Here is a 22346-nt window from a genome sequence, read left to right on the forward strand (position 1 = left end):
GGGCTCATTACCAGATTGATGAGGATTTATTAGTAAAGAGAGAAAGTTTGAGAGAGGCAGAAAGAGAGAGATCTCAGCCTTTCTAGATCTCTTTCTCGATTCAGCTTGCTCAGGCTGGGAGTGCCAGAGGTGAAGAGATCAGGAACCTCCAGCCCAGAGTGCCAGTAGGTTCTGGGGGGAGGTATAAAAGCCCCCTCTCCTTCCCTCACCTGGCTTTTACATTCTCCAGCTCCTCCTTCCTTGGCTCAGGCTCTGGCATGTTGATGACTCTCAGACTGATGAGGCTGCCTGCACTGGGATACAGCAACAGGGCAACAGACACGTGACTCTGTGACACCTACTTCCCACCTCTGGGGCCCTTGGGATCAAAGCTGCAATGGAGGTCCCCTAGATATTTCCCTTCACACAATAGAAACTACTTGAAGTCCTTCCACAGCATCATAGAGCTACTTTGTTCAATCTTCCATTGGGCTCTTAAAGACTCAGCTTCTAGTGCTGTCTCTGACACTGACAAAGGGTAGCTTTGGCCCCTCCCTTCTCTGTGTGCCAGTTTCCTCCTGTAACTAACCAGAGGTGGGCTCTTCATTCTGATGTGGCTTTCAGCCCTCTGTCCTCTGACTTGTGGTACTCTAGGAGGCGGTGACATTCAAGGATGTGGCTGTGGACTTCACCAGAGAGGAGTGGTGCCTCTTGTCCCCTCCCCAGAAGGAGCTGTACAAGGAGGTGATGCTAGAGAATGCCCAGAACCTGCTCTCTGTGGGTAAGGAGCCCTCTCCCTGCTGCCCCAGTCTGCCATCCAAGGGAATATTCCCCTCAGCAGCAGGCAATTTTAGGAGCAATTTTCAATCCTAATGAAGGGACGAGGGCTGGCATTCTGAGTCCCAGAGGCAGGGCCCTCCTGCTGCCTGCTTCTCCTGTAAAATGAGTTTGTATTGTGTCATGGGACCTTGGGGATTCCCTTTGGTGCTCCTGAAGTCAGAGATCAAATATGTGTTAGAGAATCTCAGGTATGAAAGTAACCTCAGAGCTGATTCTCTCACCTCTCCCTGACCTGGAATTGTGTCTCCCAAACCCATCCTTAAGAACTGTTCAGGAGTGTTTCCTTCCTACCCTCTTCCTCTCTGGGGTGGATCTACTATTAGGGATCTTTTTCTCTTTATCCAACATAAATTCATAGCTCAAAGCTCTTCAGTGTCCCCAGGAGAGATGGTTTGTCCTTAGTCTTCCTTCCTATTGCCCTAAGCCTCCAGCAGAGCCAGTAATAAAGGGAGGGAAGGGATGAAGCATTTATAACAACCTGTTCTTGGCCTGGGGTTCTGTCTTTAATATTATGGCACTTCTTCCTCACCTTCATCTTTCTAATTCAGTGACAATTAATCCCATTTTACAGATGAGGAAATAGATTCCATTAAGTGGCTTGTTCTGAGCCACCTATATAGGTGCTTTTGTGGTGAAATGTAAACTGAGGACTTCCTGCCTCTAATCCTAGGCCCCTGCCCCCTCCCCTTCTAGCTGCCTCTCATTTTCAGTTAATGGAAAACTATGGACTGGGTCCAGCCTTTTCTGATGAAAATGACCCAGAACTAATATTCTGGTTCCAGATTGGTCCCCAATCTTCTCCCCTTTCTTCTCCCCACCCTAAATACTGGGGAGATTCTCATCCCAGAGGCCCCTTAAGCTTCCCACAGGCCCTGCTTGCCCTCCCTTGTCATTGTCAAGATGAATGAACCGGCTGAGAGCATCAGGCCCAAGGATGATTGTTGAGTTCCCCAGGAGAGGAGGCAGAGACTCTCCAAGAGAGAGTCCACAAGTTTCAGAGATCAAGGAGGGAGGAGCAGGCAGGGTGATGGGAGAAAAGCCATTCCCTTGAGTTTCCTGTGTCTGGGTCTACCCCTTGAACCCAGATTGGGAGTTTAGGAGTTTCTGTCACAAAGGACCAGAAAAGGATGGGGCAGGGGGTAAGGGGGAGCATTTGCTCATTTGAAGTCCCCTCAGCAGAGTAATAGGCACATCCTATCCTGGACTCCTGTATTAAAGATACTGAGTGGTGAGGGCAGACTCTTGTGAGAACCCCATGGACAGATGTCTGAGTAGAGTCATTGGACTCCCCAATCTTTCCCTAATGAGAACGCAGTGATGAGCTTCTCTCCATCCTCTCCCCTGACCGATTCTCCCTTGCCCAGGGCTTCCAGGTCCCCCAGAAGATGTGATCTCTTATTTGGAGCAGAAGGAAGCCCCATGGATGCTGGAGCAAGAAGACCTGAGGGGCTGCTGCCGAGGTGAGGGAGGGTAAAAGAGGTGTGGGAGAGCCAGGTTGACCAGAGGCTTCTGTGTGCTCTGGTGAAACCAGGGCTATGTTTGGTGGCAGGAGGACCTGACTTGGAATTCTTCTTTAGAGGTTTTATCAGGGGCTCCCTAGGCAAGTGACTGAACTTACAGGCTTCAGTTTCCCCATCTGCAAGATGTGACTGTTGGGACCCCCATTTCCTATCTGCTCCCTTCAGGGGATTGGTCTGTGACCCTCTAAGAAGTCAGTGTTTGGGACTGAAGGGCCTGGAATTTTCTTGCAGGTGCCAGGAGGGCTCATATCTTTAGTATCCATTGTAAAGGATAAATTTAGTGGTTTAACTTAAATACTCATAGGAACTCTAGGAGTCACTTGATATTGTGTCCAGAATATAGTTGAAGAATCTGAAACCCACAGAGCTCCTGTTACTTTCCCAGGGTTAAAAGTCCTAGCATGTTTCTGAGATAGAATGAGAATACCCCACCAAATGTATTCAGTTTTTAAGAATATCATGAAAAAGTGAGTATATAAGGTAGGAATCAGGAAGAGAATTATACGAACTTTCTTGCCCATTTCCTTACATTTTTAAAAATTTTATTTGGTTAATTTCAAACATTATTCCTTGGTTACAAAAATGATATTCAATTCCTCCTTCCCTTCCCATTGCTGAGGCGCAATTCCACTGGGTATTATATGCGTCTTTGAACAGAATCTATTTTCATGCTGTTGATATTTGAACTAGGATGTTCCTTTAGTGTCTATATACCAATCATATACCCCTCAACCCATGTAATAAAGCAGTTGTTTTTCTTCTGTTTCTACTCCCACAGTTTTTCCTCTGAATGTGGATAGTGTTCTTTCTCACAGATCCATCCAAGTTCAGGATCACTGCATTGCCACTAATAGAGAAGTCCATTACATTCGGTTGTACCACAGTGTCTCTGTGTACAGTGTTCTCCTGTTCTGCTCCTTTCACTCTGCATCAGTTCCTGGAGGTTGTTCCAGTTCCCATGGAATTCCTCCACTTTATTATTCCTTTGAGCACAATAGTTTTCCATCACCAACATATCCCACAATTTGTTCATCCATTCCCTAATTGAAGGGTATCCCCTCATTTTCCAATTTTTTTGCCACCACAAAGAGCGCAGCTATGAATATTCTTGTATAAGTCTTTTCCCTTATTCTCTCTTTGGGGTACAAACCCAGCAGTGCTATGGCTGGGTCAAAGGGCAGATAGTCTTTTAGCACCCTTTGGGCATAGTTCCAAATTGCCTTCCAGAATGGTTGGATCAATTCACAACTCTACCAGCAATGCATTAATGTCCCAACTTTGCCACATCCCCTCCAGCATTCATTACTTTCCTCTGCTGTCATGTTAGCCAATCTGCTAAGTGTGAGGTGGTACCTCATAGTTGTTTTGATTTGCATCTCTCTAATTATCAGAGATTTAGAGCACTTTTTCATGTGCTTATTAATAGTTTTGATTTCTTTGGCTGAAAACTGCCTGTTCATGTCCCTTTCTCATTTATCAATTGATGAATGGCTTGATTTTTTGTACAATTGATTTAGCTCTTTGTAAATTTGAGTAATTAGACCTTTGTCAGAGGTTTCTGTTATGAAGATTGTTTCTCACTTTGTTCCCTTCTAATTTTGGTTACATTGGTTTTGTTTGTACAAAAACTTTTTAATTTGATGTAATCAAAATTATTTATTTTACATTTTGTGATTCTTTCTAAGTCTTGCTTGGTTTTAAAATCTTTCCTTTCCCAAAAGTCTGTCTGACATGTATACTATTCTGTGTTCACATAATTTACTTACACTTTCCTTCTTTATGTTCAAGTCTTTCACCCATTCTGAGTTTATCTTGGGTTAGGGTGTGAGGTGTTGATCCAAACCTAATCTTTCCCACACTGTCTTCCAATTTTCCCAGCAGTTTTTATCAAATAATGTTTTTTTGTTACAAAAGCTGGGATCTTTGGGCTTGTCATAGACTGTCTTGCTGAGGTCACTTACCCCAAGTCTATTCCATTGAACCTCCTTTCTGTCTCTTAGCCAGTACCATATTGTTTTGATGACCACTATTTGAGATTTGATACTGCAAGGCCCCCTTCCCATTTTGTTTTCATTTTTTTGCTCAATGTCCTTGATCTTTTGTTCTTCCAAATGAACTTTGTTATGGTTTTTTTCTAATTCATTAAAAAAAATTTCTGGTAGTTCGATGGGTATGGCACTAAATAAGTAAATATGTTTGTGTAGGATGGTCATTTTTATTATGTTAGCTCGTCCTACCCATGAGCAGTTAATGTTTTTCCAATTGTTTAGATCTAGTTTTAATTGTGTGGAAAGTGTTTTGTAGTTGTGTTCATATGGTTCCTGTGTTTGTCTCGGCAGATAGATTCCTAAGTATTTTATATTGCCTTGGGTGATTTTAAATGGAATTTCTCTTTCTAATTTTTGCTGCTGAGATGTGTTGAAGATATGTAGAAATGCTAATGACCTATGTGGGTTTATTTTATCCTGCAACTTTGCTAAAGTTGTTGATTATTTCGACTAGCTTTTTGGTTGATTCTCTAGTATTCTTTAAGTAGACCATCATATGTTACAGACAAAAGAGTGGTTGCTATAAACTGTGACTGCGAAAAAGTGGTTTCATGACTGTGAATTGCCAAAAGCATAAAGATAATTTTTAGTGTCTTAGTTTTATATTAAAAATAAAGTGGTTGCCATGGGAATTAATTCCCAAATATGAAATACCCAAGCCAGCTGGGTTTTAGGGAGATTTTAATTAATACAAATTAAGGAATTAAGAAAAAGGAGAGAGAGAGAGAGGAAATAGGGCCTACTTTTTAAAAATGGAGACTTGAATCCAGGACTTCAATCCCCAGGAGTCCTTGCTCACTTCCCAGAATGCCTTGTAACCTCGCCTGGGCCGAGAGCGAGATGGGGTATTTAACGGAATTGGAAAGGCTTTTGTCGCTCTTTCCTGTTTCCGATTGCAAGCAGACACAGCTCTTTTCATAATGTAGGTGAGGTTGTCTAGGCCAGAGGCCTAGACACATCTTTTCTATTTCTGTATATTCTTTAATCCTTAACCTTTAATAAACCTCTAAAAACATAAAACTCCTTGCAGAGCGAAACTAATTTCTACCTGCCTCAGTTTCCCTAAATTTTAACTGTTACAGTTTTGGTGACCACTAGATTGGATGAAAACTTCTCAAATTTTTTAGCCTAGAATTTTTTTTTAAGCCACGTTTCTCCAAGATGCTTTTTTAGAAAACCATCTTGATCAGCTCCTGCTGGCAGCCATCTGCTTCGGACCTTCTTGATTCAATATCGATCACCTGGTCACAGCCCTTCCAGCCTGGCTACTGTTGCCTGTAATTGGGACCTGTTTGATATCGCTCACCTGGTCCTGGTCCTGCCCACCCCGGCGGCCTGCTCCAGCTCTGGCTCCTGGCCTCTCCGTTTTCACCTGGTGCCCGCTCTCCCAGCCCTGCTTGCCTGTGTTCTTGCCCGCAGCCATCCACTGGCTGCTGCCTGCCTGTTTCTGCACCCCAGACCCACGCACTCGACCCCAGCCGGCTCATCACCCAGGCTGCTGGTAGCAGACCCAGTTTCTTCAGGATCAAAAACCAGCTGGTAACAGACAGGGTAATTTTCCCTTAGGCTAAGCCTCCATGTGGACAGGGGTATTGACCGTGTGGGAGGATCATAGGAGGGGAGAGAGAAAAGGGAGAGGAGAAGAAAGAGACTTACGAACAGGAACTTAAAAGCATGGCTATTTTACAAGGATATCTTTTAATTGAATTGATCCTTTTATTGACTTCACTTGCGTGTCAGAAAGAAAATTCAGCTCTGTACAACCTTTTAGCTAACTTTGGGGAGGCATGTGACAAGGAAATCACTTTAAAAGACTGATATATATATTAATTTAAGGTCGCCAAGGAATTCAGCTATGTAATTCCTAAATGAAAACTCAAGTCAGAGAGAGAAAAAGGGAGAGAAGGGAATGGGGCTTAAATACCCCTTCCGTTTAGGCTGGGCCAAAAGGCCCAAGCCCTTAGATAGCTGAGGCAAAGAAAAGAGATCAGTCCCTATTACTCACGTGACCAAGATGGAGAAACAGTCTCAGGGGCCCCCACCTTCAGCTTCCTTCAGAGCAAGCTTCTCAGAGTACACTGCCACCACTCCGACCAACTCCTCAACAACCACCCTCGAGTCTTCAGACCCCCCCCCCCCCCCCCCGATCTTTAAGGAAACCATCCAAGTTGCCTCCCCTCAGTTCTCACATCTACCAATCACTGTCCATCAATTTCCCTGTGCCAATGGAGGCTCTAGCTTAACCCAGGACCGCCCAGAGGCTTTGCACATGTCTGTTGAAGATCATATTTTCAAATGATTAAATCTTTGCTCCTTTGCTACAGCCCTTTCTAAATCCTGTTAACCTGAGTAGGGTAGAGATTGGAATAATTAAATTTTGATCTAGGCTGCAGCCCTTACTCAATCCTGTTAGGACTGAATAGGGTGGAGATTGGTTCCAAGTATCTCCATTGTATCAATTCTAAAATCAATCATGACTCAAAGAAATTCCTGTTCTATGCTTAAGCATAGGTCAAAGTCCTTTCCATTGTTCAGCAAAAGGTTTCTGTCCTAAAGTAATCTTAAGAAGGGAAGAGAAGGAACCTCCCATGCCAATGGGGTTCACATTCCTATAGTCTATCAGTAAGAAATTTTCCAAGTATGAAATATCCCAATGGTGAAATTTCCAACATTTATAAGTCTAAGGAATTTTGAGGTTTACAGGCAGCTGGGTGTCTCAGCGAACTGAGAGCCAGGCCTAGAGACGGGAGGTCCTCAGTTGAAATCTGGCCTCAGATACTTCCCAGCTTTGTAGCCCTGGATGGGTCGCTCCATTGTTTAGCCCTTAGCACTCTGCCTTCGGACAATAGACATCTAAATGGATAACAAACCCAAGGAACTTTAAAGACTGAAGTTTTAAGGCATTTCAAACTCCAATGGTTTATAAAAAATCTCTGTATTCTATTACATTTTACTGATTGCTTTATTTAAGATTTAACTTTGTGATTTTTAATTCATATATTACTGCATTCAATATAATTCTGTTACACTGAATCATTTTAATGTACTGAGTTTAACTGTTATATTCTGTTGCTTTTCCCCTATAACTATATTGAACAAATATCATTGTAATTAAGGCCATATATGAAAACAGCCTTTCTATTTTTGACTTTGTAAATTGTCACATAGAGGATAGATAGACTCCATCAGAAAATTGCTACAATTGTATAACTACCTTTGGAAAATTTAATGTGTTAAATATCTCAACTGATTTTAAGGGTTTTTTTTTTTAAACATGATTTTTAGAAATTTTTCTTAACAATCTCTGGTCATTTTGCCTGCCCCTACCACAAGGTAAGGCTCATTCTAGTAGCTGAAGTGAAATACATTTTATAATCCCCCACCTTCCCACATTTCTAAATATGTGAATGGAAGTTGAGGCAGTTAATCTCAGAGCATTTGTATCCCTAAAAAGCCTCCAAAAAAAGGAACATTCCTCATTTATACTCTTCAGCTCGCTACTTTACTTCCACCAGAATGATATCTAGATTTTTTGATGTTCTGAACCCAAAAATGAGTTTTAGTTTGTTTAAAAATATGTTTATTAACAAGGTTGAAAGATTTCTATGTTTGTAAAAATTGTGACAAATATTCATCAATTCATAGGCTTTTAAATGCCATACAGAAACTAATGTAAAAATGATTGTGTGTTTGTTTGCTATTGTAATGAATTGGGCTATTGAGAATTTTGGGGATTTTGATAACTACATATTTGTACTACTATTCTTTAACAATGAAAAATGTTACCTTGTTCAATTCATTTGCTTATACTCTCAGTGGATCATGGCCATATCTGAAGAGGAAATAGATCTCATTTTTGGTGAGAAAGCCTTGTATTCTATATTTCCTTAGCTGACACATGTCAATGATTATAAGCCATATTTTTTTAATTTTTTAAAGCTCTTTTATTTTTCTTGTATGTACAATATACTTTTTCAGTTTTTATTTTTCTCTTCTTTTTATATTTGAAGCACATGTCACCAGCATTACAATTTTCTTTAACTTTTTGATTTTGCCATAATATAAGTTTAAGATACATTTGCTAACGCATGCCCCAAAAGCTTGTGAGTATAAAAATGATGCCACTAATTCTTTAACGATATTATGGGACTTTACTTAATGATTCTGTCTAATTCCAGGACAAGATACACACAAAAGAGCCATTGCACAGTGCCAAAGAAGCAAAAGCTAAACTGCATAGTGTCAATCGAGCACAAGGTTAAAGAGACCAACCAATCCTGGTGGGATTGATGTAATTTTGAGCCGAGACAAAGAGGACTTGAACGTGTTTGGGGTTCAAGGTTGAAGATGTTTAACATGTAGTAAAGGCAGGTCTTCCTTGTTCCACATTCTACCAAGTATCTCAAACTTGTCTCCTACTTGGCTCCTATAATCTAGTCCTTTTTTTCTGTCTTTCATAGTGTGTTAACTTTCTGTAGTCCTGGCTACTGACTGGGTAAATGCATCATTGCTTAGATCATTTTAATTGGGCCCTGATTCAAGGACCGGTTATAGATTTTTTTTCTTTTACTTAGAATTTTTACACATAAGACTTTGATACTCTGTATTTTCATCCAGTATTTTCTTTTCTTTTGGATTTTTCTGATATCTTTTTAATTTCTCTTGCCAATTGATTCATATACCTCATACCTCAGCCATGCATCCCTAAGTGATCCTGTATTTTTCAGTCACCTTCTTAACAGGGGGAATGTAAAAAATATTATTATTTAAATTACAAAGTTTAAATTCCTTTTGAGGAGAATTTTAGGTAAAGAAAGATGCTACCTCTCTGAATCCAGAAACTGAACAGTTGGAGAAGACACCATGAAGAAGCCTCCAGAACACAAGCTGCACAAGAATGAACTTTGGGTGTGGTTGATTGAACATTTATTTGTATGTATACTTTCATGCCAAAGGGGACTGCCCCCTAACTGGCTTTTTGTCAATGCGTCCAGCAATTATTGGTTTTGTTCTTTTTTTTCTCTTATCCTCACATTATTGTAATCTTTAAGTTGATTGTTTTCATGATCCTTTGGGGGGGAAATTAATTTTTTCCAAAAATGATCACACGGAGAAATTTTAAAAATGGAGACTTGAATCCAGGACTTCAATCCCCAGGAGACTTTCTCCTTAAAAGAGAAAACTAAGTCAGTCTTTAATCACTCACCACAAGATCCTTCCAAGCAAAACTCTAGTGTTCAGAGACCCTCCAGATCAGCTTAGGAAGCTGACCCAAGTTCAGCCACCGAGAGAGAGATCCCAGCCTCCAATTCAGCTTTGGCAAGCTGAACTAATTTTTCAGAGGCCTTCTGACCTCCTTTTTTTTTTTTAATTTAAATATATTTTATTTGATCATTTCCAAGCATTATTCGTTAAAGACATAGATCATTTTCTTTTCCTCCCCCCCCCACCCCCCATAGCCGACGCGTAAGTCCACTGGGCATTAGATGTTTTCTTGATTTGAACCCATTGCTTTGTTGATAGTATTTGCATTAGAGTGTTCATTTAGAGTCTATCCTCTGTCATGTCCCCTCAACCTCTGTATTCAGGCAGTTGCTTTTTCTCGGTGTTTCCACTCCCATAGTTTATCCTTTGCTTATGAATGGTGTTTTTTTCTCCTGGATCCCTGCAAGTTGTTCAGGGACATTACACCGCCACTAATGGAGAAGTCCTTTACGTTCGATTATACCACAGTGTATTAGACTCTGTGTACAATGTTCTCCTGGTTCTGCTCCTCTCGCTCTGCATCACTTCCTGGAGGTCGTTCCAGTCTCCATGGAACTTCTCCACTTTATTATTCCTTTTAGCACAATAGTATTCCATCACCAACATATACCACAGTTTGTTCAGCCATTCCCCAATTGATGGGCATCCCCTCGTTTTCCAGTTTTGGGCCACCACAAAGAGCGCAGCTATGAATATTTTTGTACAAGTCTTTGTGTCCATTATCTCTTTGGGGTACAGACCCAGCAGTGCTATGGCTGGGTCAAAGGGTAGATATTCTTTTATCGCCCTTTGGGCATAGTTCCAAATTGCCCTCCAGAATGGTTGGATCAGTTCACAACTCCACCAGCAATGAATTAATGTCCCTACTTTGCCACATCCCCTCCAGCATTCATTACTTTCCTTTGCTGTTATGTTAGCCAATCTGCTAGGTGTGAGGTGATACCTCAGAGTTGTTTTGATTTGCATCTCTCTGATTATAAGAGATGTAGAACACTTCTTCATGTGCTTGTTAATAGTTTTGATTTCTTTATCTGAGAACTGCCTATCCATTTCCCTTGCCCATTTATCAATTGGAGAATGGCTTGATTTTTTGTACAATTGATTTAGCTCATTATAAATATGAGTAATTAAACCTTTGTCAGAGGTTTCTATGAAGATTTTTTCCCAATTTGTTGTTTTCCTTCTGATTTTAGTTATATTGGTTTTGTTTGTACAAAAGCTTTTTAGTTTGATGTAGTCAAAATTATTTATTTTACATTTTGTGATTCTTTCTATATCTTGCTTGGTTTTAAAGCCTTTCCCCTCCCAAAGGTCTGACATGTATACTATTCTGTGTTTACCCAATTTGCTTATGGTTTCCTTCTTTATGTTTAAGTCACTCACCCATTTTGAATTTATCTTGGTGTAGGGTGTGAGGTGTTGATCTATTCCTAGTCTCTCCCACACTGTCTTCCAATTTTCCCAGCAGTTTTTATCGAATAGTGGATTTTTGTCCCAAAAGCTGGGATCTTTGGGTTTATCGTATACTGTCTTGCTGAGGTCGCTTTCCCCCAGTCTATTCCACTGATCTTCCTTTCTGTTTCTTAGCCAGTACCAAATTGTTTTGATGACTGCTGCTTTGTAATATAGTTTTAGGTCAGGGACTGCAAGGCCCCCATCATATGTGTTTTTTTTTTCATTATTTCCCTGGATATCCTTGATCTTTTGTTCTTCCAAATGAACTTTGTTATGGTTTTTTCTAAATCAGTGAAGAAGTATTTTGGTAGTTCAATGGGTATGGCACTAAATAGATAAATAAGTTTGGGTAGGATGGTCATTTTTATTATATTGGCTCGTCCTATCCATGAGCAGTTAATGTTTTTCCATTTGTTCAAGTCTAGTTTTAGTTGTGTGGCGAGTGTTTTGTAGTTGTGTTCATATAGTTCCTGTGTTTGTCTTGGGAGGTAGATTCCTAGGTATTTTATTTTGTCTAAGGTGATTTTGAATGGGATTTCTCTTTCTAGTTCTTGCTGCTGAGCTGTGTTGGAGATATATAGAAAAGCTGATGATTTATGTGGGTTTATTTTGTATCCTGCAACTTTGCTAAAGTTGTTGATTATTTCAATTAGCTTTTTGGTTGAATCTCTAGGATTCTTTAAGTAGACCATCATGTCATCCGCAAAGAGTGATAACTTGGTCTCCTCCTTGCCTATTTTGATGCCTTCAATTCCTTTATCTTCTCTAATTGCTACTGCTAGTGTTTCTAGTACAATGTCAAATAGTAGAGGTGATAATGGGCATCCTTGTTTCACTCCTGATCTTATTGGGAATGCATCTAGTTTATCCCCATTGCAGATGATATTAGCTGTTGGTTTTAGATATATACTGTTTATTATTTTTAGGAATGACCCTTCTATTCCTATGCTTTCTAGTGTTTTAAATAGGAATGGGTGTTGTATTTTATCAAAGGCTTTTTCTGCATCTATTGAAATAATCATGTGGTTCTTGCTAGTTTGCTTGTTGATGTGGTCAATTAAGTGGATGGTTTTCCTAATGTTGAACCAGCCCTGCATCCCTGGTATGAATCCTACTTGATCATGGTGAATGATCCTTCTGATCACTTGCTGGAGTCTTTTTGCTAGTATCCTATTTAAGATTTTTGCATCTATATTCATTAGGGAGATTGGCCTATAGTTTTCTTTCTCTGTTTTTGACCTGCCTGGTTTTGGAATCAGTACCATGTTTGTGTCGTAAAAGGAGTTTGGTAGAACTCCCTCTTTGTTTATTATGTCAAATAGTTTGTATAGTATTGGGATTAACTGTTCTCTGAATGTTTGATAGAATTCACAGGTGAATCCATCAGGCCCTGGGGATTTTTTCTTAGGAAGTTCTTTGATGGCTTGTTGGATTTCAATTTCTGATATGGGATTATTTAGGAATTCTATTTCCTCTTCTGTTAGTCTAGGCAGTTTGTATTTTTGTATATATTCATCCATTTCTCCTAAATTGGTGTATTTATTGCCATATAATTGCGCAAAGTAATTTCTAATGATTGCCTTAATTTCCTCTTCATCGGAGGTGCTGTCCCCCTTTTCATCTTTAATGCTGTGAATTTGCTTTTCTTCCTTCCTTTTTTTAATTAGATTGACCAGTACCTTGTCTATTTTGTTTGTTTTTTCAAAGTACCAGCTTCTTGTCTCATTTATTAAATCAATAGTTCTATCACTTTCGATTTTATTAATTTCTCCCTTAATTTTTAGGATTTCTAATTTGGTTTTCTGCTGGGGGTTTTTAATTTGATCGCTTTCCAGTTTTTTCATTTGCATTTCCAATTGATTGATCTCTGCTCTCCCTTGTTTGTTAATATAAGCATTCAGGGATATGAATTTACCTCTGATTACCGCTTTGGCTGCATCCCAAAAGGTTTGAAAGGATGTTTCGCCATTGTCATTTTCCTCGATGAAATTATTGTTTCTATGATTTCTTCTTTAACTAAACGGTTTTGGAGTATCATATTGTTTAATTTCCAATTGGTTTTAGATTTGGTTTTCCATGTACCATTACTAATCATTATTTTTATTGCCTTGTGATCAGAGAAGGCTGCATTCATTATTTCTGCTTTTCTGCATTTGTGTGCTATGTTTCTGTGACCTAATGTATGGTCAATTTTTGTGAATGTGCCATGTGGTGCTGAGAAGAAGGTGTATTCCTTTTTATCCCTATTTATTTTTCTCCATATGTCTATTAATTCTAATTTTTCTAAGATTTCATTCACTTCTTTTACCTCTTTCTTATTTATTTTTTGATTTGATTTATCTAAATTTGATAATGGTTGGTTTAAGTCTCCCACTAGTATGGTTTTATTGTCTATTTCTTCCTTCAATTCTCCTAGTTTCTCCATTAGAAATTTGGGTGCTATATTATTTGGTGCATACATATTGATTAATGATATTTCCTCATTGTCTATAGTCCCTTTTAACAAAATATAATTACCTTCCCTATCCCTTTTGATCAGGTCTATTTTTGCATTGGCTTTATCAGATATCATGATTACCACTCCTGCCTTCTTTCTATCAGTTGAGGCCCAGAAGGTCTTACTCCATCCTTTAATTCTGACCTTGTGGGTGTCAACCCACCTCATGTGTGTTTCTTGAAGACAACATATGGTAGGGTTTTGGATTCTGATCCATTCTGCTATTCGTCTACGTTTTATGGGTGAGTTCATCCCATTCACGTTCAAAGTTATGATTGTCATTTGTGGACTCCCTGGCATTTTGATTGCCTTCCCTAATTCTAACCTTTTCTTCTTCAGCTCTACCTTTTAGTCCAGTGATTTACTTTGAAACAGTCCCCCTTGTCCCCTCCCTTGATGTTTCCCTTTTTAGTCCCTCCCTTTTTGTTCCCTCCCCCTCCCCCCTCTCTTTCCCTCTCTTTTTGTTCTCCCTCTCCCCCTCCCCCCCTTGGTTTTCCCTTCTCCTTACCCTTGTTGGGTAAGATAGAATTCAAGATCCCAATGGATCTGGATGTTTTTCCCTCTCAGAGTTGATTTCCCTGAGATTGAGGTTTAAGTAACCCCCCCCCCCCTTCCTCTCCTTCTTGTAGGAGTTTTCTTCCCCTCCCCTTCCCATGTGAATCTTTGTGTGAGAATGATTATTCTATTTGGTCTTTCTTTACCCCCTATTTATACATTACATTTTCCCCACATATTAGTATACTTAGGTTGATATAAATGTAGTCCTTATAGAAGAGATTTTGAGTAAAAGAAGAAGATAACATTTTCCCCTTTCCTTAATATTTACCTTTTCAGGTATTCCTTTCTCTTTGATTTTCGGTATCAAACTTTCCACAGAGCTCTGGTCTTTTCTTTGCAAAAAGTTGGAAGTCTTCTATTTTGTTGAATGCCCATACTTTCCCTTGGAAGTATATAGTCAGTTTTGCTGGGTAGCTGATTCTTGGTTGGAGACCCAGCTCTCTTGCCTTTCTGAAGATCATGTTCCATGCCTTACGATCATTCAGAGTAGAACTTGCAAGGTCTTGTGTGACCCTGATTGGCATTCCTTTATATCTAAATTGTCTTTTTCTGGCTTCCTGTAGGATTTTTTCTTTTGTTTGATAGCTTTGGAATTTGGCAATTACATTCCTGGGAGTTGTCTTTTGGGGGTTTAGTGTAGAAGGTGTTCTGTGAGCTCTGTCAGTGGCTGTATTGCCCCCTTGTTCTAGAATCTCTGGGCAATTTTCTTTGATTATATCTTGTATCACCATGTCCAGTTTGGTGTTTATTTCTGGCTTTTCTGGGAGTCCAATTATTCTTAAATTTTCTCTTCTCCCCCTATTTTCCAGATCTATCACCTTGTCGGTGAGATATTTTATGTTCTCTTCTAATTTCTTGGTGTTTTGGCTTTGCTTTGTTAGTTCTTGCTTTAAAGCCTGGTTTTCTTTTACAGTTTGGTCAAACTGGTTTTGTAGATGCATGAATTTCTTTTGCATTATTTCCCACTTTTCCTCCCAGAGGGCTTCCATCTTTTTGGTCATTTCTGATTCAAATTCTTCATGGGTTTGTGGAGAGTTTCTATTTCCTTTGGAAGATTTTGGAGAATTTTCTTGTATATCTTCTTCTATGTGCTCTGTATTTTGTATTTTGGCTCCATAGAATGTGTCCAAAGTCGCCCCTTTCTTCTTATTTTTCTTGGTATTTTGGGGCTTCTGTGCTTCTGTGGAGTTTGTCATCTCTGAATGTGGAGGATTAGCTTTTCTTATCTCTGTCTGGTGATCAGAGGCTTTAGTCCTGGGCAGGACTATGAGCTTTCCCTGGGTTAAACTGAATATGCCTCACTGGAACTGGAATGGAAGGGTCGGACCACGCGGCCACACTCTCCCCCCAGCTCGCTTTCCGGAAGTTGCCTTCAGAATTGCTGGCCGTGAGGCTGTTTCGTAGGCCTGCGGGGGATGGGCTGCAGCTTCCCCAAGCTCCGGGCAAGGACTTTCACTGAGACTTGGATAGCAGGATCCAGCCCGTGAGGCTGTCTTGCCCGCCCTGAGGGTTGCTGTTGTTTAGACCAGCTCTCTGCAGTGGAAGCCCCAGGCAGTAACTTTCACTGGGACTCGGGTAGAAGGCCCTGAGGGTTCTGCTCTCTGAGCCCGGCCGGGCTGCGGCTTCCGGGAGCCTTGGACTCTGCGCTCCTACCCCTGAGGTCTGAGTGATCTCGGGTTCTGGCTTTTGAGGGGAGCCGTACCTTTTGAACCGGGTCCAGGTCCAGGAGGAGGGTTCCCAGGGTCTGTGCTGTTGATCGTTTTGAGTTTCGGCGCCTTAGGAGCTTTTGGTTTGAGATCGGTCGGGAAGGGTTTTCCGGAGATCTGAGCTTTAGCTTTCTCTAAGCCGCCATCTTAACCGGAAGTTCCCTGACCTCCTTTTAAAGAGAATTTTCTCCTATGTCACCTCCCCTAAGTTTTCACATCTACCAATCACAGTAGATGTTTTCCAAAGGACTGACCATTCTTAATTCACACCTGAGTAGACTAAAACTTTTGAGTAATTCATACCTGAGTAGACTAATCTTGTCCTTTGCAAGTTGCCTGATTAATTTGATCTTCATAGGTACTTAGCACCCCTTTGTATTAGATCTAAAAATAGACCCAGCTTAAGGGTTCTTGCTTCACTTTAAGTATGGGTTGAAGACTTTTCATTGTTCAATCAGGAGTTTACAACTTTATCTTCCCCTAAAGTATGCCTAAGTATGGGTATAGTAATGTTAGAGTTCCCAACTACATTCCTGATTAAGTACCTTTATTGAAAAATAAGGGGATAGCAGCTTTAACCAAAAATGTTCTAAGGTAGAGTCTGAGACTTTTAAAGATTCACAAGTCTGAGAAATTTTAAAATTCACACATATCATCCGCAAAGAGTGACAGCTTGGTCTCATTGCCAATTTTAATACCTTCAATTTATTTTTCTTCTCTAATTGCTACTGCTAGTGTTTCTAGTACAATATGAAATAATAGTGGTGATAATGGGCATCCTTCTTTCACTCCTGATCTTATTGGGAATGCATCTAGTTTATCACCATTGCAGATGATGTTGACTGTTGGTTTTAGATACTTTTTATTACTTTTAGGAAAGACCCTTCTATTCCTATACTATCTAGTGTTTTCAATAGGAATGGGTGTTGTATTTTGTCAGGCTTTTTCTGCGTCTATTGAGATAATCATGTGATTTTTTGTTGGTTTGCTTATTGATATGGTCAATTATGTGGATGGTTTTTCTGATATTGAACCATCCTTCATAGCGAATAACCCTCCTGATCACTTGCTGGAGTCTTTTTTGCTAGTATCCTATTTAAAATTTTTACATCTATATTCATTAAGGATATTGGACCATATTTTTCTTTCTTCATTTTTGACCTGCCTGGCTTTAGAATCACTACCATATTTGTGTCATAAAGGGAATTTGGTAGAACTCCTACTTTGCTTATTATGTCAAATAGTTTGTATAGTATTGGAATTAGCTTTTCTTTGAATATTTGATAGAATTTACTTGTGAATCCATCAGGCCCTAGGGAATTTTTCTTAGGGAGTTCTTTGATGGCTTGTTCAATTTCTTTTTCTGATATGGGCTTATTTAAGAATTCTTTTTCTTCTTCTGTTAATCTAGGCAATTTATATTTTTGTAAATATTCATCCATATCACCTAGATTGGCATATTTATTGCCATATAATTGGGCAAAATAGTTTTTAATGATTGTCTTAATTTCCTCTTCATTGGAGGTGAGGTATCCCTTTTCATCTTGGATACTGTTAATTTGGTTTTCTTCTTTCCTTTTTTTAAATTTGATTGACCAGTACTTTGTCTATTTTGTTTATTCAAAATACTAGCTTCTAGTCTTATTTATTAGTTCAATAGTTCTTTCACTTTCAATTTTATTAATTTCTCCCTTAATTTTTAGGATCTCTAATTTAGTTTTCTTCTGGGGATTTTTAATTTGTTCCCTTTCAAGTTTTTTGATTTGCATGTCCAATTCCTTGACCTCTGCTCTTCCTAATTTGTTAATATATGAACTCAAGGATATAGATTTTCCCCTGAGTACTGGTTTGGCTGCATCCCATAGATTTTGAAAGGATGTCTTATCATTGTTGTTTTCTTCATTGAAATTATTAATTGTTTCTATGATTTTTTCTCTAATCGATTTTGGAAAATCATATTATTTAAATTCCAATTAATTTTTTATTTGGCTCACCATGTACCCTTACTGATCATTATTTTTATTGTGTTATAATCTGAAAAGGTTGCATTTGTTATTTATACTTTTCTGCATTTGTTTGCCATGTTTTTATGATCTAGTACATGGTCAATCTCTGGATGTACCATTTTCCCATTTCTTTACAAAAGCATCTTGAACTCAGCTTACTATATGAGACATTTTTAAATATGGGAAATGCCATGTTTTTGTTTAAAATTGTATTTAGTAGAACAGGCCTTTTAAGAAGAGTAATGGCTGCTCTTAAGGACTTCACAACAGAACAAAATCATTTATGCCTTTGATAAATGCAAAAAAGAGTGCTAAATTTCTTTATCTTATCTCAGATACTGGAATAAAAAATAAGTTCGAAAGCAATGATCAAGGGAATCTCATTATGCTTACCAAGAAGTTAGATATTTTTAGTTTACATACACCCAGTGCTGTGTCATACCTAGGAAGAGAGTATTGAATGTATAGGTGATGAAAATGAAAGCAAAAAGATTGAAAATCAAATGTCTAATACTGTGTACAGAGCATGCCCAGCCCCAAGATTTGGTCTCAGCTACCAAGATTTTGGATCGTCACTCATCCAGCCTTTCTGAGGTCATGATCTGAGTCAGGATTGTAATAAAGCTAGCCTGTACAAAATCCCATATTTGTTATCAAGAGCCAATGAGATCACATGGGAGGTTCTTTGTTATTTAAATTGTTCTTTAGCTTTGAGGTGGATGGCATTTTCAAAGTATGAATTGTGCCCATTTCAGTTGGAAGACTTTTCTTCTTACCTGAGGAAATTAGATAGTGAGCGGTTTATGTTCTGACAGTTGAGGAGAGAAGATTAGAGTTATATATGTGTATATGTTGCTGTATATGTATGTTTTACTGTTTGTTTCTTTTAGAAGGAGAAATCAGACCTGAAATGAAGGAGAATCAAAGAGAGATGAGCCCTTCTGTGGAAGAAATTGACCGACAAAGATTCATTAGTGATGGTCCTGATAACTTTGCTTTCATAGACTTCAGTGTTGCACCTCAAAATTTGTCTCATATTGAACATCAAAGAAAGCACACTGCAGAAAAATATAGTGAAAGTAATCAGTGCAGAAAAATGTTTATGCACAGCATCAGCCTTGCTGGATATCAGAGAATCCACACTGGGGAGAAACCTTATGAATGCAAGTGGTGTGGAAAGACATTCACTAGAAAGTCCAAACTTGCTGTTCATCAGAGAGTCCACACTGGTGAGAGACCTTATGAATGCCAGCAATGCAGAAAGACATTCAAAGAAAGGTCCATACTTTCCGTTCATCAGAGAATCCACACTGGGGAGAAACCTTATGAATGCAAGCAGTGTGGAAAGACATTCACTAGGAAGTCCAGACTTGCTGTTCATCAGAGAGTCCACACTGGTGAGAGACCTTATGAATGCCAGCAATGCAGAAAGACATTCAAAGAAAGGTCCATACTTTCCGTTCATCAGAGAATCCACACTGGGGAGAAACCTTATGAATGCAAGCAGTGTGGAAAGACATTTACTAGGAAGTCCAGACTTGCTGTTCATCAGAGAGTCCACACTGGTGAGAGACCTTATGAATGCCAGCAATGCAGAAAGACATTCAAAGAAAGGTCCATACTTTCCGTTCATCAGAGAATCCACACTGGGGAGAAACCTTACGAATGCAAACAGTGTGGAAAGAAGTTCAGTCGTAAGTCCAAACTTTCTGTTCATCAGAGAGTACACACTGGGGAGAAACCTTATGAATGCAAGCAATGTGGAAAGACATTCAGTCAGAACTCCCATCTTGCTGGACATCAGAGAGTCCACACTGGGGAGAAACCTTATGAATGCAAGCAGTGTGGAAAGACATTCATAGATAAGTCCTATGTGGCTGTACATCAGAGAATCCACACTGGGGAGAAACCTTATGAATGCAAGCAGTGTGGAAAGACATTCACTAGGAAGTCCAGACTTGCTGTTCATCAGAGAGTCCACACTGGTGAGAGACCTTATGAATGCCAGCAATGCAGAAAGACATTCAAAGAAAGGTCCATACTTTCCGTTCATCAGAAAATCCACACTGGGGAGAAACCTTACGAATGCAAACAGTGTGGAAAGAAGTTCAGTCGTAAGTCCAAACTTTCTGTTCATCAGAGAGTACACACTGGGGAGAAACCTTATGAATGCAAGCAATGTGGAAAGACATTCAGTCAGAACTCCCATCTTGCTGGACATCAGAGAGTCCACACTGGGGAGAAACCTTATGAATGCAAGCAGTGTGGAAAGACATTCATAGATAAGTCCTATGTGGCTGTACATCAGAGAATCCACACTGGGGAGAAACCTTATGAATGCAAGCAGTGTGGAAAGGCATTCACTAGAAAGTCCAAACTTGCTGTTCATCAGAGAGTCCACACTGGTGAGAGACCTTATGAATGCCAGCAATGCAGAAAGACATTCAAAGAAAGGTCCAAACTTTCTGTTCATCAGAGAATCCACACTGGGGAGAAACCTTACGAATGCAAACAGTGTGGAAAGAAGTTCAGTCGTAAGTCCAAACTTTCTGTTCATCAGAGAGTACACACTGGGGAGAAACCTTATGAATGCAAGCAATGTGGAAAGACATTCAGTCAGAACTCCCATCTTGCTGGACATCAGAGAGTCCACACTGGGGAGAAACCTTATGAATGCAAGCAGTGTGGAAAGTCATTCATAGATAAGTCCTATGTGGCTGTACATCAGAGAATTCACACTGGGGAGAAACCTTATGAATGCAAGCAGTGTGGAAAGACATTCACAATGAAATTCAGTCTTACTGTACATGAGAGAATCCACACTGGGGAGAGACCTTATAAATGCAATAAATGTGGAAAGACATTCAGTCAGAGCTCCAATCTTGCTGTACATCAGAGAATCCACATGTAGAGAAACCTTAAGAATACAAGCTATGTGGAATGATCTTCACATGTATTTCCAGTCTTGCTGTTGTGTGAATTAAATTACCCTAAATTCTCTCTGGGGCAGCATAACTGGTGTGATTCGGAACTTGACTGAGAGGGGAGGATTGCGTGATGGGAACAATTGAGGATAGAATGGCAGGAGGGAAAACACTGCAGTAGAGTCACAATGGGGGATCACAAAGATCACAATGGGGGAAGGGTGGATGTCTCCTGGATTGTCCCCTTGACTGCCCCCCTGTTTGGCTCAGGCAAAGTAGAAAGCCACTGTTAGCTCCCAAGATGAGATTTGTGAGTTAGTGGGTAGAGAAATATTTTGAAAAGCTGAGTTGAGAGCGGATATTTAAGTTCTTCTCTTTCAGATTTTTTGCTGTCTAGACTTACCTGTGAGTATTGCTAAGGCACCATAATTCTGCCCACAGAATAGCAAGCTAAATGGAGCAGTGAGGAAAGTATGTCACCTATTTTTCCATCTTTTCTCCCTATTGCCTTTGATTAAATAAAGTTTAGGGCCAGTCTTATAATTTTCCCTTTTATAACATACATCACAGAAACCACAGACATTCTCACTGAGCTTTCTTTTGTGCTCAAAATCAGACAATTCCCGTTACTATATCTTTTATCTTTCAGATAAATTTATTGATCAGGGAAGAATTTGTGACCAAGTAAGAAACAGATAACTTCATAGGATTTAAAATACAGTTTTTATTATATTAAATTCAAAACTTATATGAACAAAACTAATATAATCAAGATTAAACTTGGAAAGGAGTTATTACTTGCTTTATAACAATATGTCCAATTAAAAACTTCAGTTTTATTTGCGAATGCCTGAATTCATCATTTCATGGCCTCTGGATCTAAAGAGGAGTGAATTCAGGAAGAAAATAATGTCTATGCCCTATAGAAATCATTTGTAATTAGCATCATTTTCTATATAAGTTTTCCTCAAAAATTTTTATGAATAAAAAATTAAAGACTAACCAATGATATTGTAGATTTCAAATATGAAATAAAATTATTGACTTTGCAATGAGTTCTATTGAGATGAATGCGTTATCATTATAGTTACCTTACTTAGAAAATCACCATGCATCTGTCAGTGTTATACTCTGGACTGATTGCACTGAGAGGCTGTGTAATATAACTGATACAGTTACATTTCAATATCTATAACTTACATGTCAAATCTTAAGCCAATTTTGCATTATGGTCTGTGGTAAATATGTGGCAAAAATATATCACACCAATACAGAACTCCAAGCTAAATAGATTACTTGGGAGGAGACCAGACTCCCAATAAAGCTGGACCCTATTCAAGATCAACAGCAGAGACACAGAGCCTTAGGAGATAGTCTTTTTAATGTCAAGAAATCTGATGACTCAGTGACAGAAAATAGTTATAATTAAAATTGAAGGATGATTATCTTTCACATAAGCATCTTAGTGACAAGTACTGATAAATCTAGTTAAGTGTAAAAAAGATCACTATGGGTGGTAACTTTGTACTACTCACTCAAGGTCTTGGT

At 39.3% G+C, this 22346-nt stretch overlaps 1 protein-coding gene across 1 annotated transcript in view; it reads left to right on the top strand.

The window, feature by feature from the left end:
- The window catches only part of LOC107651962 (zinc finger protein 420-like), a 106606-nt gene extending 84753 nt beyond the window's left edge, over positions 1–21853 (top strand). Inside the window, exon 7 of the mRNA XM_056821966.1 lies at positions 18765–21853. Coding sequence (XP_056677944.1) covers positions 18765–20785 — 2021 coding nt within the window. The 3' untranslated portion in view covers positions 20786–21853. The remainder of the gene's footprint in view (positions 1–18764) is intronic.
- Positions 21854–22346: the final 493 nt, after the last annotated feature.

Source organism: Monodelphis domestica, chromosome 3 (genome assembly GCF_027887165.1).
Source record: "Monodelphis domestica isolate mMonDom1 chromosome 3, mMonDom1.pri, whole genome shotgun sequence".
Lineage (NCBI taxonomy): Eukaryota > Metazoa > Chordata > Mammalia > Didelphimorphia > Didelphidae > Monodelphis > Monodelphis domestica.